Below are 18,528 nucleotides of genomic sequence, written 5' to 3'. Positions count from 1 at the left end.
TTAAAGTAATTTGAGTTATTATATACAAACAAACTCTACATTATATAATCATAATTGATAAGATCAGGCACTGTGAGAGACTCACGATTGCGCTTGCTGTCATCCTCTTCCTCCTCATTATCAGGGTCAATGTCCTCAGCCTGTGTGATCCAGTCCAGGTAGCCCTTTAGATCCTCCTCCAACTGCTGTTTCTCTCGAAGCTTTTGGAAGTCTCCTCGAGCCTTCGCTTTCTCTCTCTCCTTAGAGAACTCTCTGCATCCAGACAACACAACACACAGAACAAAAAGCTATATATTATTATATAATATTATTATTATATATATTATATATATTAGCACCCATGCATAAACCCTCTCACATAAGCACACACATGCAGTCAAGTAAATCCACACAAATGTAAAAATTCTCAGATTTGTTATATTTGTAGTCCTCAGTTGTCCATTCCCACATGACTAAGTCTAACCTTTTACTTTTATTTCTAGTTTCTACCAGCAGGTGGTGCACTTGTCTACTATTAATAAGAGCAGACTCAACGACCACAGTAGAGGTCAAGCAACGAACACAGCTTTAGCATCCTTCACACACGCAAACACACACACACATAGCAAGTCGTCCAAACTTAATCTGAGTCAGGGGATTACTTGAGTCATAGCTTGAGAAATGACTCAAAAAATAACAAAAAAAATAAATAAATCTTTCATCGACCAAAACCAACAGAAGACAAAAGGGGGCAGCATACATGCCTGAATCTCACCCACCTCTTCACTCTGTCCTTCTATAGGACATGATAATGTGTGTGTGATAGGATGAGAAATATCCATCTATATGTGTGTGTGTTTGTGTGTGTCTTGTGGGAGAGTATTAATGTCTCCACAGAGAGAGGAAACGGTGGAGAACTGAAGGCCGAGGCAATGAGATTAATTTCAGTCGAGGAATGGTGGGGGGGTCTGAGGATCAGCAAATGGAAATGAAGGAGAGCAGAAAACAGGAAAGTAGAAGAAAAGAAGAGTCCCACAATGTTCTACCCGTTCTACAATGTTCCACACGCTTTACACCAATTCACAATATTCTACACTTTCTTTAATGTTCCTCCACATTCACATTGTTCTCCAATGTCATCTCCAATCAATACTGTTCTTCAGTGTTCTCCAGAAATCTTTATTATTCTACAATGTTCTCCAGCCATTCACCCGGTTCTACAATGTCCTCTCCCGCCCATACTGTTCTACAATAACTTCCCCCATCCAAACTGTTCTACAATGTTCAGCAGCCATTCACACTGTTCTTCAATGTTCTCCATCCACCCACATTGTGTACTGGTGTCCACCAATTTACAATGTTCTACAATGCTCTCTCCCAATCATCAGTATGATGGAGTTCGTTGAGTCAGTTTTCTCTGGACTTATTTTATGCAGTTTTAGATGTTTAGATTTATTAAAATGTGACTGCAGAATCTAATATTGTGTAGCATGAAAATTATGTGTATGCCGAAATTCACCAATTGTGTAACATTTTAAAAAGTGCTCCATCCTTCCTGCCTCTGACTACTGACTGATATCTCGACCTCTTAGTCTGTGTTGTTGTCTCTCATTAGAGTTTGTTCCAGGTTTCTTCGGTTCCCTTGCCCCGGTCTGCTTTACTCTCCGCGGGACAGCCAGGTCACTTCCTCAGTCTGACCTTCATCTGTCTAAATCCTATTTGTCTCCTCCTAATGTCTCCAGCTACTTCCTGATGCACTTACTTTGAAAGTGTCCTTGCCACTAAAGAATCATGCAGGAAGGAAAGAACAGGGGTGAGAAAATGTTCCCAAAACACCACAAACCTGCCAAAAGCACCAGCTGAAGGTGAGCTTCACTGTTCCAGGATCAGAGCTCTCCACTCAAAGATTACAATCCAGTGATTGATACATAACTGATCTTAGCATAGTAATTTTAGTTGCATTCTGTAAGATCATAGTGTTTAATTCATTGTTAACAATCTGATTCTGACCAAAAATGTACATTTTGTGAAAGATAATATTCATCAAGGAAAATATTTAAATCTTTAACCTTTAGAAGTCAAGTTACCTATGTTTTTCTATGCTATAATTACATATGTAATTTTACATTCAGTTACACATATTACATTCAAGGCTGAGAATAGATAAAATACTCTACTTATGCTGCATTCCATTTAAAATGTCGAGCTGTCAGAGTAACAAGTAGTACATTTCAACTGGAACGGGCCACTACATGGAAAGTCAGCAGAGCCTCACCAACCCAGAGTTTAAAATCCAAAATGGTCGCACCATACATCAGCAGTAGTTTTGCATTAAAGCAGTAGTTTAGCATTTATTAGCACTTCTTTTTATTTGTGTCTTATTAAATCAGTCGTACACAGAGTACCGACCCAACTTCTCTCTGTAAATGTGTTTCCATGGTGGTTAGATGTACAAAATACTGTATAATGCATTATCAACCGGTATTGCTACAATGGCAATGTTAACATGGGACGATACTAACAATGCTAACCTTGGACATTAAAACTAGGACATATTTTAGTTAGATTAACCATAAAACAACGACAAAGGACTGTCAAACCAGTAGTGATACAATCCAAGCCTTTAGCTAATGTTTTTTTTGAAAATTTGCTATCAAATATCTGAATGTTTAACTAGAACACGGTCAATCCCCAGGTGTCATTCCCAGCTCTGACTTCCGAGGTAAATGGAATGCAGCATTACAAAAACAAATGTGCTACAACAAATAGTTTAGCTTGTTTTAATTGCATTTGTCAGTGCAAGAGACTTCTAAAGGTTGAACACAGTTGATTACTATAAATATATTCTTTGTATTTACCTTAAAATCTTAAAGAATGCAGAATTTAGAGGCAAAGTTTTACTAACACCCTGCAAAACCACTGCAGTCATCACAGCAACCGCAAAACACCCTTTTACTCAATAAAATACACCCCATCACACCGTCTTACCCACTGAGCACACCCAGCACAAGGTTTAAGACGAAAAAGGAGCCCAGAATAATCAGGCTAACAAAGTAGATCCAAGGAGTTTCCCAGCCAATCGCATCGTTCACCTGCAGGGGTCCAAACATCAGTGTTATACCACAGAGAGAGGGAGAGAGTTTGAGAGAAGGACAGAGGAGAGCACAGAGAAAGGAAGATAGGGAACAAACGGGAAACCGAGAGAGAGAGAGAGAGAGAGAGAGAGAGAGGGAGTGGGAAAAATGGGAGTGGAGAACAGGAATCTCTCACCCGCTTAAAACACCCAGAACAAGGTTCAGAACGAAGAAAGAGCCGAAGATCACCAAGCTGACAAAGTATACCCAAGGCAGCTCCATCCCCATCGCATCATTCATCTGCGAGAGGGTGAGAACAGGACACAAGAGAGGAGGGGAACAGTAAAAAGAAGAGAAAACAAAGGAAGCAGAGATAGAGAAAAGCAGAATTAAAAAGTAGAAGATAAAGTCATGGTAAAACTGACAGCATATAGAGTGTTTCAACACCTCAAAATTGGCAGGCAAGGTTTTTTTCACATGTTGAGAGATTAGAAATTAGAGTAATTTTCTAAAACAAAAAAGCATTTAAGTTTATATCAGTTATTTCTCACTCATTGAAACGAGAAGAGAAATTCTATCAAAATGCAGGTTTCAAGCCATATTAAGGCTGCCGTGATTCATAATCAAATGAAATAAAATCAAATCTAATTTATTTGTATAGCACTTCTTACAACTGACGTTTGTCATGAAGTAGCTTTACAGGAATCCAATAATGAAACAAAAGATCAACAAAACATAAGAAAACATAGTAATAGAGTCAAAGGCGACAGGGGTAGGGAAAAACCAACGCAACGCATTGTTTTATTATTATTATCATTAATCAGATCATATGGACACTTTTTGACTCCCTTTCAGTTGTTTCTTGTTTTCCGAAGAGGACAATTATGGCTGTACTGAGCATCGTTATGGCATGTATTGCAAATACAGTTATGTCAGGAAATGTGCAATGAATCATGTATTTTTGACATCGGTGTTAACAACCTTTAGACTTTTCTATAAACCTCAATAGATCAGTACATATGAAATTAAGCACAGACTGTGTGATAACAGCACTGCTCAACAATTATGACCACTGAAAGCCTTTTCAATAAACTCTGACATAATTGCATTCATTAGCCTCTCTCTGTCAACAAGACCAAAACTGCTTGATGCCATTTTAAGCCTTACTAACCCAAACTGAATGAGGCCTTATTTTCCACTTGCAGCTATATTTATTATTATCATTATGTTTTTGTAAGCTTTTCACCTTCTCTTTTCAGATGTTTTATTCTTGCTGCATGCATGATTTTAGCCATGTAGATTTTAACTCCAGTCATGGACAACTCTGTTGAAAAGCCATTTAAAAAGGCAGACACAGAAGTCTGCTAGCCAGCGCTGGGTACACAGCGTCTACCTGGCAGTAGCGTTGCATCAGTGGCAGTTTGAAAAGAGGTGATGGCTGGTTATGTATGTGTCGGACGGCGCATGTGTCCGTCTTTAGCGTGTCGGGAGCATTACATGTGATTGGGGAGAATGCTAACGAGTGGGTTGGGTAATTGGGTAAAAACAGTCATTAGTGGCAACCCTTGTCCTCATTTGGCTTGAAAAATGACGATTTGTTTTGAATATTACTGGCAGTTATTATGTGTACAATCTTCTTTCTTACAGTGAAAGACAACATAGTATGTGTAATGTGTTTTATATTTTAAATGGATTTCATCTCTGACTCCACATTGAGGTGAAGAAATACTGTATATCCATGGAAAACACAGTTGCGGGCAGAATAAAACACAGAGGAGCAAATGTCAACATTTAGAATAGAAACTCTTTTCTGTAAAGAGAAAGCGATGTGGAGAGACCACACTGTAACACAGCTCTGCTGGATGAAGAGACCAATAGGCTCTGAGATACTTCAGTAATGTCCTAAAGCGCAGCGTTCCTGTGGTGAGTGGGAGAGAGGGAGAGAAGCTGTGTGTGGGCTGCCAGCCATCTCACCCTCTTCTCTATGCAGATCTAGAAGAAGAGGATTCTGCTAGTTCACAGCCAGAGGTATTGTGACGTGGGAAAAAGGTAACTGCTGAACGTCATGGAGGATGACAGGAAGAGGTGATTTGTCAATTTTTTTCTTCGCTGTAAAAGCTGATGCTCTAAACTTACTTTATTCAAATGTAAACTATTTCATTATATAAACTATGGTTAAAGAAAATTGGGTTATATCTGACCCCTTTCAGCTTCATATATTTGCTTGAAAAAAGGACACAGAGGGAAAATGACTTCCACTATTTAGCAGTGAACATTAAATAGTGTGTGTAGGGAACAGTGCTGCAGAGCTGACTTGCAAAACAGCTGACAATTAGCTAAGCTATATTAGACAAGTGAGAAAAGGGAAAACACGGAACTTTGCAGTTCAGTGTCTTCCCTGATCTCACACGTCTAATTCTGTGCAATGCTGCAACCCTCTGGGACTGAATTTTCACAGTCCTGCACTGAAGCGTTCCCAGAGCCCAGAGTACTGACCCAGCAGTGAAGTAATGAATAGTCACAGAGCTGAAAGCTGAAGACTGCGGTTTTACTGACCCAGTAGAGCACATCTGTCCAGCCCTCCATAGTGATGCACTGGAACACAGTTAGCATGGCAAACATGAAGTTGTCGAAATTGGTGATGCCGCCATTAGGTCCATTCCATCCCTCCCTGCACTCTGTACCATTAATGGCACACGTGCGTCCATGACCATTTACCGCACATGGTGCAGGTTCATCCTCCGCTATCATCTCTGCACAAACACACACACACATATATACACAGAGCAAAAACTTTATATATAAAGAAAAAAGCCAGAAATGTGCATTGTAGTACAGATGCTCCTTAATTAGATAATTAGTAACTAAATGTCAATTACTAAAACAGAACACAGTAAAAAAAAACGACTTGAAATAGTAAATAGTTTGAAAATAATCAGTTCATTAAGATCTCATATGTAACTAAGTACATGTAACTAGTCACATTATACGTCTAAATACACAAAAAAAAGTTATCTAGGACGCAACAGCAAAACTGATAACAAATGAAGATGGGTACTGATGGGTATTTTCACACTTGAGCATTTTCCAGACCTAAGGCTATCTACAGCAAGAATTAAGTAAATATATGAGCACATTCAAGTGTAAAAGCAGTCTTGCTTTTCAGTGAATCTGAATGTGGTCCAGAAAAGCAGAAAATCCCTGGTCCACCTGAAAGCGTGAACTCAGCAACAACTGTGGTCAGCAATCAGTCTGAAAGCTATTCCCCTTAGGCATGGGGGATCATATAACAGCAATGGTTTTACCTGCCACATTCCTTTCTGATTCAGTACAAAGTGGTTTCTTTTCTTATGCAGATGCCCAACACACACACACAAACGAATTACCATTAATGTATTACCATAAAAGTCTATTATTAAATCCATAAGTGTGGAGTGCTGAGAACATTGCACACAGTTCTTTTCTTGTGATGGCCTGCATGGGTAAATATCTAAAACAAGCCTTGCCACACACCCAGCAATAACCACAATCACCTGTCCACCTGTGAACAAATTTGTGATCTCCCTCTGTGATCAGATTCCATTATTTGAGGCAAGCGTAAAAATGCTCCGTCACTGCTATTTGTTCCTGGTATTATTTTCCATGGATATATAATTATTTTCTGTATTTTCTCATTAGACTCACCCGACCCAGTGACGAAGCAGGTAGCGTGCATTTTCCCAATGAAGAGCTCAAGGCCGATGATGGCGTAGATGATGATAACGAAAAGGACCAGCAGAGCAATGTGGAGCAGGGGGACCATGGCTTTAATAATGGAGTTCAACACCACCTGTAAACCTACAGATACACATTACAGTTACTGTTAATGAAGTGTGTAGACCTAAAAAGCAACTAAAAAGCAACTGTTTTATTCATACTATACTTTCTTATTAACAACTATCCAAAACTATACAAATCTATTTTTAAATCTTTTTTACTCACTTCCAGATCTTCTATTTTATATTTGATTCATATATTTATTGCTACTATTAATATTCTATTATTATTTTCATTTTCTTCATTTTATATTATTTCTACAATAATAAACTTCTGTTTTTCTTTTAGCTCATTAAGGCTGTAAAACACTTTGAGCTGCATTCTATGTATATAATCATTGCTACTTAAATAACATTACTATTATAGATACACAGTGTTACTTTTATTAATGTGCTTGTGTGCATGTAAACCTACCGAACCACACAGTTTATAATAGTATGTGCATGTCTGAACACCCACAGATGCACAGTTAGCTTTTATTAGTGGATTAGGCAGTATGAATGTTTCCAGCTGAGAATGCATTCCACTTGAAGGCAAATGACAGGGTCTCTCCCATTACATGCTTATTGCTATGTTTTTGCCTCGCTGCTATACAGTCATGGCAAAGCACTCACCTTCCACAGCCTGGCAGCAGCAAGCCACTGGCAGATTTTCAAAATCCTATCAGCAAATCGTGGGTGAGACACTATTTTGCAGTACCAGATAATATGTACGTAAAGGAAGCATCTCATTATTTATTGTACAACATTTCATGGACACGGAATGTACTGCCTACTGCATATTTTATTACATACAGACCGATCAGCCTATTATTAAGGAATGTAGTAAATCTGTTTTTCTGCATAAGTTGTTAGCTTCGTTTCATCCTGTTCTTCGTTCTCAGCACTGCAGTGACACTGACGTGGTCGTGGTGTGTCAGTGTGTGTTGTGTCAGTGTTGTGCTGGTACAGCAGTGCTGCTGGAGTTTTTAAAACACCTCAGCCTCACTGCTAGACTGAGAACAGTCCATCAACAGAGTCCTGTGGACAGCGTCCTGTGAGCACTGAAGAAGGATTAGAGGATGACCAACAAAAACTGTTCAGCAACAGATGAGCTTCTGTCTCTGACTTTACATCTACAAGGTGGACCAACTAGGTAGGAGGGTCTAATAGAATGGACAGTGAAATAACATAACTCAAATAACAGCGGCTCTGTGGTGGTCCTGTGAGGTGCTGACCATTGAAGATCAGGGGGAAACGAGACTATCAAAGTGCTACAAAGTGCTCTTATATGGTAAGTGGGGCTGGTATAATGGACAGTGTGTGTAGAAACAAGGAGGTGCTGTTATAATGATTGGAATTACAGCATAAAAACTAATTTCATCAGAATCATATCAGTTTAGGCAGATTGTTGTTATATGTTGTTTTTTAAATGTTTCTAAATTTCAAGGATGCTTAGCCTATTTGCTTAGTGATATTTGATCAAATTTATTATAATCTGTAATATAAAGTGACTATGCTACATTAAATGTAATCCATGATTTGCCCTATAATTTGGAGTAAAATGAAAATAAACAACATATATTACTTTCTGACAAACTAAAGAGTTGTCAAATTACTGGAGACTTGTATGTTTTGTTTTCATGTTTTTGTGTATGTCTGCCTCTGTATGTTTACAGAAAAACATTGAGTTAAGGCAAAACTATAAAGCAAACTCACACACATACACACACAGAAGATGTCTTTGGGGCATTGAGTTTAACAGCTTGTTCTGAACGAACACTCCTGGGGGCGGCAGCGAAGGCCACTCAGCTCCCTCTGCCATATGGCTGCATACTGTGGCTGAGTTCACCCTGCATCTACCCCACTGAAGGGCTACTGCGCTTCGGGACCCCCAGGCCTCCAGACCCATGAGAATATGTGGGTGCATGACTGAGTGAAATAACTAAAGTGTTATAAGGATGACATAAATAAAGCTTTGCCTATTTAATACTGCAAAATATAAATTAATGCCATTGACCAGCTGTATGTGAGTGGACTAAGAATATAATTTATTTAAAATATATCTAGACATTTTACCAAGTTTTATACTCATCTTATGGTTGCTGGGATTAGGAACATAGAAGCCCACCCAAGTATATTTTGGCCTCTTTTCCACTGCAGGGCCAAATGGTTACGGCTTTTTTTTTTCTGTGTTGCCAATTTAGGGTTAGGGTTTTTCACACTGGGCGACAGATCTAAATCATCATCACTGATCATTACTGATGTCACATAACAGAGGTAAGGATTACTCACTGGGCACTCCCGAGACCAGGCGAAGGGGTCGCAGGACTCTGAAAGCTCGCAGCGCTTTGACGTCAAAACCTCCCGGTTTGCCCCCATGGCCATGCGTGGCAGCGGCTTGGGCACCCTCCTCCTCCTGATCGCCGTCTTTGGTCAAAATTTCCAGGACAACACTGAACAATCTAGAGAAAGACATTTCACAGTCTGTAAAACAACTGACAGAGCTTATTTTGAGGGAACTGAGTCATTGTGTGATCAGTTAGAGCTAAAGTAGCAGTATTTAATTCTACAACTTCTGCCAACAACATGTTTCATAGTCAATCAGACATGTTTTTTCTCATGTTTTTTTCACTTCTTTGGTTTAGCAGAGGAGCTACACTATGTGTGCAAACGTTGGTGGACATCAACTCATATGTGTAAATTCAGCCACTGAGATGCTCTGAAGCAGCCATGAACAGATTAGCCTCAGGTCACCATCCATTTTATAGACTGATGGAGCTCCATCCAACACCTTTGAGATGAGCTGGAGTGGCAGAACTCATTACCCAACATCAGCACCTGACATTATTGTTGCAATTAGAGATGGAAGAACTGATCGGCTATGCATTAGTATTGGCAGATTTCCTGCCAAAATATGCAACTGGCAATTGATAAATAATTTAGCCAATCCTAAGAGCTGGTCAGATCATATGATTGTTTTTTCATCTGACCCAGATGCTGCAGCTCCTCATGCAACCCTTAGATGGCAATTTCAACTTTACTCACAGCTGCAGAAACTTACTGAAGCCAGTGCAGAAATGCTTAATTTGTTTTACCAAAGCAAACAGCAGAGCTAGCAAACACAGCTTTGAGCTAGGGTTGGGCGATATGGTAAAACATACAATATCACAATATTTATTATGATGTAATTACAGACTAAATACATCAGTAGCAATAGATTCTTAAAAACTACTATTTAGGTCACATACTGAATAGTGCAATATTGTGATACACTATATACAAAGCATATTGTGTATCTTGATAAGAACATTTATCACAATATAATCAAATATTAGCAAATTGCCCAGCTCTACTTTAATCTTCCCATTGCAGTTTTATATATACAAGTTTGACAAAAAGAAAAAATTGTGGTTGGTTCCAAAAAGCACACTTCATCTTGAGAGACATTTACAAAAGCCCTGCATAACGAAGTCTGTCAAAGTGGCATTCCAGTTTCACCCTTGATCCCTATTGGCTATAAGACAATGGATGATCGTTATCGTTCCCAAAATTACTGATTGGTCCATCTCTAGTTAGGATGCATTTAAATCCTCACAGTAATGTTCCAAAAGCATTCACAGAGGAGTCGAAGAAGCTACTGCAGCACAAAGGGGACACTGTCCTTTGTAATACCTTGGCCACACAGACTGATGGTAAAATGCACAGGGAGGTGGGAAAAAAAGATGAACTGAGTTACAATAGATGGATCAAGAAGAGAGGAAGAATTCCAGGAGGAGAAAGAAAAAACTGGGTAACGAGATAGAGGAGAAAAATAGAGATGTGTGGGGAAAGACAGTGAGTCATTCCAGCAGTGAGGAGCCTGATTTATTCCACGTGTCTTTTCTGGGTCATATAAATGCAAGAAGAGCTCTGTGTGTATGTATGCTTGAGTGTGTGTCTGTGCGTGCGTGTTTGGAGAGCATGACAGTGACAGGTGAAGAGAGGGGCTGATAGGAAAGGAGTGACTTTTATGTGAAAGAAGATGTCAGACATAGAAATAGGAGGAAGAAGGAGAGAGAGAGAGAGAGAGAGAGAGAGAGTGAGAGAGAGAGAGAGAGAGAGAGAGAGAGAGAGATAAAGAAAAGGAGGAGAGAGGTTGTGATGGCACAATACACCCCCCCAGTAAGCAGGACCTAACTGAAAGCACCTCTCCCAGTACAACTGATTCATTCACTGTTGGCAGAGTGAGACTTGAGTGACATCAAAATCCACTCCAAAAAAAAAAAGAAAAAGAAAAAACGAAAGAAACTACCCCAAATTCAGGTGAATAATTTTTCATGTTACAATTAATAAGACATCACTATTACAACTACCACATTCAAACAGCACAATACTGGAGCTCGAATCACACTGACTCACACTGTATTTGGTGTCCACAACTTTACTTTACTATACATTTTACAGAATTAATTAACTATTAAATATAATCTTTTATTTATTACCCTTTTGTTCACTCTGTATTTTAGGTAGTGTTGGTTGGTCTTAGTTTCCAGGTATTTTTACTTATTATTACAATTTGTATTCCATTTTTTTATACAGTTAAATGTTTTCTTTGCTTCATATTTTCATTACCATCTTAATTTTCTTGCTATTACAATTTTCATTATATTACCATCCACCTTTGTCTTTTTAGTTTGAAGCATTTTCTACACATTTTGTAGCAGTCAGTCACTTTAAATTAAAAACACTTTAAATTGCAGTCTGATTTGTCTAAGGAGTGCTACATATATAAAGTTTGTTTGATTGAGTGTCAATAAAGTACATAAAAATACAATAATCAGCCTACAGCATTTCATTGGTATTCACTCTATTATTGGATTTATTTAAATACTTGCTTTCTTTGCTATCCAACACAGTGAAATATGCAAAATATGCTAAATAAAATGGACTAATTTAGACCTTTTCATAGTGCTGGCTACTTTGCAACACTGCAGTATGCTGTGCAGTATGTTCTGTTATTCTGGAAGACACATCATCTTTGATGGAGACTAGATAGTAGTTTTGATGTTGGAGCGGTCATGTGGATGTGTCTGAAGGTCAGTTTTAATTCAGCTTAAACTGAATATGGTGCTTTTTCATTCAAACCATCCTGCAGTGAGATAAAGTTATCTCTTGTGGTCACTTCCAGGAAGGCTGGCTACGGTGCCATAAAAGTTATTTTCTTAGAAAACAAATAATGAAATGTTTTTAACCACTCTGCTATTTACCAGTAGTCATGGCTCTATACAGAACCATGTCTTTCAATGAATTACTCTTTACACGAGTGTTGTTTGTGTTCAGTAAAAGACATAAAATAAGACATAAAAAACCCAAACTGAACAAAGAGTTTGAAATGCTTTAAAACTAAAAGGCACAGTTTAATCTCGGTGGAGGAAGCAGTCAAACTCACCCAATGACGACAATGACAAAATCCAGCATATTCCACCCATTCCTGACGTATGCGTTTTGGTGCATAACTAATCCGTACGCTATGATCTTCAGGAAGGTCTCAATTGTGAAAATGATGAGAAAGGCATATTCAACTGTTTCCTGGAATAAAATGAGAAACAGAAAGAAAAATTAGTTTTAATGATCCTAAATCTTCAGTGAGGATGCTCTGGTACTACACGCTTTTCAACATGTGCTCACAGAATAAAGCACTTTAGCCAATTAGTTTCTATTTGGCAAATAAAAACAGAACAAACTGTAAAAAACAGAGCAGAGCAAATGAGGCAGTTCTGATACCGCAGATTTATTGGACAGCGGACAATAGATGCAGCCAAACCTAGGCGCTGAAATTCTGCCTTTGTTTTATCTCCACCACACACATATCCACACACACAAATGCACCCCCACACGCTTGCACACAGACTGGATGTTTTGGATTAGTGTGCCAGGCAGCCTGGTCATAGCAGAGCAGATGATTCTTTATCAGTGTCAAACACTAAACCTGCCTCTCTGCAGGTATTACATTCACAGGTAGTCCAGGTACAATATGGCCAGGCAGCTTTGATTTCAGAATTACATACATTAAGTGATACAGAAAGACAAACAACAGACATTAGGTACATGAATAGACCATTTATCCACTTCAACCTAATGTATGAATATATTATTCATAAAGTGTGAGATGAAGCTATTCAAAGTTAAATGAGTCCTCTGTCAGTTCTTATTCCCAACACACTGATTATCACCTCTAAAGTATCATAGCATTCATCATTGCCAATTCCAATGTCCGATTACATCGTTCTACTGCCAAAGCCTAACGCACACAAAATCTGCTGAAACAAACAAGCACCATTTGCATATGCATGTGTGCACTTAAATGTACACACACACACGCACACACACACATACACACACACACTTACTGACACAAACAAACACTCTTTGGAGACCATCTCTGGCCATCTGCTCAAAGCACACAACTTCAGTTCAGTTTTAGGATTACAACGGATTCATAAGGACCGGTGACCATTACACAAGTGTGTGACCATACCAATACAGAACAAGAACAGTCTAAACAGTCTACTGTAGTTTCCAGGGGTGGACAACATGGTTCAAATATTAAAATCACAATATCGTTAGCACAATATTTTGACATGCAGACAGATTCTTAAGAACTTCAATCCAAATACAGTGATTTCTATCCACTTTATCTAATTACTCGCTGTAATCAAATGTGCAGCTGTTCTGCATTCTTTAAGCACTGGCAATATCCAAGACACACTCGCTTGAATCATGTTAAAAACACTTAATCTTGAGTTAGAACAAATATCATATTGCCCACCCCTAGTAGTTCCTCCAAAATACACAAGTTGTCTCAAACATGCTTAAAACTTCACAACTGCATATTTCTGCTGTGTTCAAAACCATTTTTATCTGATTCGAATGGCCTGTACAATACATTTGTAAAATAAGAACCATTCAAACTTCTATATCCAAGGAGAAGCACAATAAAGCATTTAGAATTGTGCATTTTATGCATGGTATTTACACTATAATCATGTATGCCAGAAGAGTGTCTTTTGAGTTTTTAATAAATAATAACCAACAAATGCAAATCATGCTGTGTTTAACTGTATACTAATCCAATAGGCAAAATAATATAACTAATAATAATATTACTATTATTAATATTAACCCATATTATTAACACAAGCAATGATAGTAATATTAACACAACATTAACAATAGGCTTTTTTTATATGGAGAGGCATATTAACACTATCACTTAGTGCTTAGTACAGGCTTAATTTATCTGTAATCATCCATTTTAATTAACTCATTTGAAAATCTTTAGTACATAAAAGCAAATACACAAACATTCGACTACCCTCTCCCAGTCATTAAAATGTATGAATGTACAGAGAAGCTCTCCATCACAGACTGAGGAGCATTTTCAAAGCTTTGGCCCCATCATACACGCTCAGTTAACTCTTAAAATACTGGCCAAAAAAACACACACACACAGTCAGTATCTCTCATCACTGCTTTTATGAGTGCTCAACTTCAGTGCTGAGTTTGCACAATAGAGTCTACTCCACAGAAAGAGGATTGTGAGTGTGTGAGTGTGGGTGTGTGTGTGTGTGGTTGGACAGTGGGAAGCCTTTAGTTGCTGCAGGCCTCGTTTTGCCAACAATTTACTGACGATTGAGTGGAGCACTTAGCCCACTGTAAGAGATACAGAGGCCTTTGTTACCGCCGTAAAAGGATAAACAGGGCTACCGGCTGCTATGAGAAAGACAGAGACAGAAAGTGAGAGAGAGACAGAGAAAAAGAGAGAAAGAGAGACAGAGAGAAAGAGAGAGAGAGAGACAGAGAGAAAGAGACAAAGTACTACAATATCAAAACTACTAAATAATAAAAAAAAAAGATGTGGGGACAATTTATATAGATATTAACTTTTATTTTTATAATTTACTTAATTTTTTAATTGAATTTAATTATTATTATGTGTTTATGTTTTTCTCCCTTTATTTCTTTATTTCATATTGTTTGCAAATCAAAATTAACTGCACAATCAGAAATGGCAATGTTTACAGGTGGGAAATATGATGATATTTTATCATATTGAGATTAAATTCTGTACTTTGCTTTTCTGAGGATATCATGAACATTGTCAGATCTTAAAGAACACTAAACAACCACACATGTTGTTACAAAGAGTGTAATTAGTCCTGTTTAACTGAATGAAGTGCAGAAAACTGAATAAAATCACTGTACTGTATAGGAAATATTTAAATCCATTGTGATAAATATTGTGTATTGTAAAAAAAAGACAGATGTTTCTCAAAACCATAGTTCCACCGAACATTCACAACTACTGTTGTTAAGTTGAGTAGTTCGAACTTCAGCTGTAGACCTGTGGTTAGAAGCTCAGTTCCTGGTGACTATGTCATTGATGAAGGAGATGCAGGTGAACGATGGACCTCATAATGTCTGAAAACTGACAATGCCATCCTTAATGTGTTTCTGTATTTATGAGTGTGGTTCCATGTTAGAAAAAAGACTGTCTTCAATACAAACATTTATTAGAAGAGAGAAAATTGAAATCTTTACAATACTGAGAGCTTTCACTGACATTATGGAAAGGATGAAAAAAGAGATTATTAGTGGCGGTGATATATGATCACAATATGAATACCATAAATAATACATTAATAACATGATTTCAGTCTCAGCTCTTATATTTTGGCATAATATTACAGTTTTTGCAAGTTTCCTGCTGAGAGAGTCAGACCGAACACATCTGTTAGACTACGGTGGTTAAAACCAACATGGTTCAAACTACTGTGGTACGAACAAGGTATGACAGTTTTGGGAAACAGTCGTACTTCAGATGTTATATTGAACATTGGTAAATGCTTGTTCTGTCATATCTTCCGAATTAAATATATATATATTTTTTTTATATTTCAGTAGACAAGGGCTTTAAAGAGTTAAAACAACAGTTTGGAGCTTTAAAGAGAAAATAACACTATTTGCATTGTGACTCTGGTTCATAGGAAGTACTGAAAATCTGTGAATGAGTTCAATAAGTTTAGGGTGAAAAACAAAACAAAAAAAAGAATCAGCCATTGAAAACATCCCTAAATAACTGATTATATACTGTTAGTAACTCGGTCATGCCAATAAAGAATATAAGATTTCATTTAATCTGTGAAGGAGAGTGAATGTCAGTTTACTTGCATTAAAATGAACTGTGTTGATACACTGTGTTGATACACTTTATTCATGTGAAAATGGTGTCAAGTAAATTCAATTCATCACTTCTTTCAGTGGGTTGACAAGCAGTGAGACCGAGGGAACACTACTTGCACATTTTTCCCCCTCACTGACATTAATTAGGGCTTGGGCACTACACAAACCTGTCACGTCATGTGTCTAAACACCACCGAAGCATGTCTTTCTGTACCAAAATGGCACCGTCACTGCTGAGAGAGACGGAAAAAAGCACAAAATGCATCTCTATCCCTTCACCCATCTCTTTTATTCATACATCAGCAATGAGAGAGAGAGAGAGAGAGAGAGAGAGAGAGAGAGAGTGAGGGGGAGGGGGCCTGTGGGGCAGACCATAAATATCTCTGACTCATCACAGCTTATTTATGCTCTGAAGACTTACAGTACATATTCCATTCTTTTTTAACACACACACACACACACACACACACACACACAAATCATTAGCTACTTCCCTCAAACAAACCATTCCACATACACACATACAGACCTAGAAGACAAAGGTCCAGAAAACAACCATATCAGCACCTGATTTAACATTTCACCTATACACACACATACACACTCACACTATGACTGTGCAATATATTGTAAATATCGATAAATACAAAACTATTTTATACAAGGTATAAACAATCACAATATTCATAAAGCTGCACCAGGTTACCATTTGTTTACATTGCAATTAAAGGTGGCAGTATGTCGACTTTATTTCACGTCTTAAGCAACCTAATCCAGTGTGTTTGCTGAGGCAGTGAAATACCATAAAAAGTGCAATTTTCTTATGTTTACCATTAACCGCAATACTTGCTGTGTTTTTGGTTGTTACAAATTAATTCTGATAAACTTTAACACTTTTTGTTAAGGTTTTCATCATATCGTTTCATATAGCCTTATCTTGTTTAAGCACATAAAGATAGGAGGTTTTTAGTTACATCACCTAGCCTTTAAAATGCATCTTATGCAATAAGTGTGCTACTTAAAGTATCTGAACACATTAATTAAAAAGGTTGTCTACAAACACATTGACATATAGTGTAAGAGTGTAACTGTTTCAGTACAGTATTAAAATATCAACAAAAAAAAACAGTGGATGGAAATTCCAAGCATCTCTCAATTACAGTCTTTCATGGAAACCACTGTCAACCCGTCAATAGCAGAGCTGCAGGCGTTGCGACAAGTACTGTATATTCGACCCCGAAAAAACCCCAATGCATGTCTCGGAGATGAGCACACGCCCAACCAACTGAAAGGTTTTAAACTTAGTGGTTCAAACAAAAGAGAACCGTTGAAATTGCCGGTAAAGGTTTAATGTTAAGGCTGATTAGTATCTAAAGTGGTTGTGTAGAAGGGCACTGGATTAATGACATAGTTATCCATATTTATATATAATATAAAAGTATACATTTCACATTTGGTTATTCATATTCTATTCAGGTCCACTGAAGGACGTAAAAAAGTGGGCCAGAATAAAAACAAAAAAAAGAACACACACACACACACAAAGCTGACATTCACGTACAGGGCAAATGGCAGAGGTGACATAATTCAAAACGACACTAACATCTCTCTGTCGCCGTGGCGATATTTCCTGGCCAAAAAAAGCCAGAGTCAAGCTCAAAGGAGGCATTTTCTGACACTCAGCTATAAAAACATTAGCTGCTATTTTAGATCTTCTTACACTTTCTGATATCATTAGTCATTTCTGTGGCTGTGTGTACTGACAAATCATAACCCTGATAAATGTCTGGAATCAATTCCATCCATTCAGAAGGTGAATTCAGTCCTTCTTCTAAGTGTATGGATGTGTCAATATCACTTACAAGCTGAAAAGCAGCTCTTAAGTTTGTTCAAATGAAAAATAACTGAATGTTTTAAAAGGGCAGTGATTTTTACTTTGTGAAACGTCCATAATTAGATGATGTTCATTAAATCTTCTACAAGCATGTACTAACTATGCAAACTAAATATGTAATGATGCACATAACAGCATTTCTGAGTTCAACAGAATTAGAATCCCTACCCGAATAATGACACAGAGATCTAATCCTATTGTATTTTATGTTCAAATGTACAAAATGTACTTCTGTACTTCTGAATACTTCTAAAACTAGGAACAGCACAAAAACCAGAAAGGATGCACACAGAACCTAGCTTACTCCTTTACTCACTGTAAATGAGTAAATACACTTGAACGAGAGTGAGGCACAGATTTTCCCATTTACGTTTTGATCATTATTTACATTTTCAGTTTTTCAAAACTGTATTGAAAATGGTAGAGTCTTTTCATAGTGCTTTTCATAACTGACTGAATGGATTCCTCTCTATGAGGCTGTCACTTCTTAACCCTCCCCAGTACATTCATGTGCTGTTAAATATAAGGTAATCCATTATTTCTACATCATTAAGCCCTAAAG

General features: G+C 37.7%; 1 protein-coding gene across 11 annotated transcripts in view; it reads right to left on the bottom strand.

Annotated features, from left to right (window-relative positions):
• Positions 1-18,528, bottom strand: part of cacna1da (calcium channel, voltage-dependent, L type, alpha 1D subunit, a) — an 89,870-nt gene that overhangs the window by 48,069 nt on the left and 23,273 nt on the right. For all 11 annotated transcript variants that reach the window (XR_011978149.1, XM_072665425.1, XM_072665427.1 and 8 more), the window contains exons 4-9: positions 12,279-12,418; positions 9,143-9,312; positions 6,738-6,890; positions 5,610-5,806; positions 3,250-3,353; positions 86-252 (exon numbers count right to left, since the gene is read on the bottom strand). Coding sequence is in view for 10 of the 11 variants with exons in the window: in XM_072665425.1 (XP_072521526.1) it covers positions 86-252; positions 3,250-3,353; positions 5,610-5,806; positions 6,738-6,890; positions 9,143-9,312; positions 12,279-12,418 (931 nt within the window). In the remaining variant the exon portion in view is untranslated. The remainder of the gene's footprint in view (positions 1-85; positions 253-3,249; positions 3,354-5,609; positions 5,807-6,737; positions 6,891-9,142; positions 9,313-12,278; positions 12,419-18,528) is intronic.

The sequence above is a fragment of the Salminus brasiliensis genome, chromosome 21 (genome assembly GCF_030463535.1).
Source record: "Salminus brasiliensis chromosome 21, fSalBra1.hap2, whole genome shotgun sequence".
Lineage (NCBI taxonomy): Eukaryota > Metazoa > Chordata > Actinopteri > Characiformes > Bryconidae > Salminus > Salminus brasiliensis.
The sequence above is the reverse complement of the archived record's forward strand: the minus strand, read 5'-3'. Positions and strand labels throughout refer to the sequence as shown.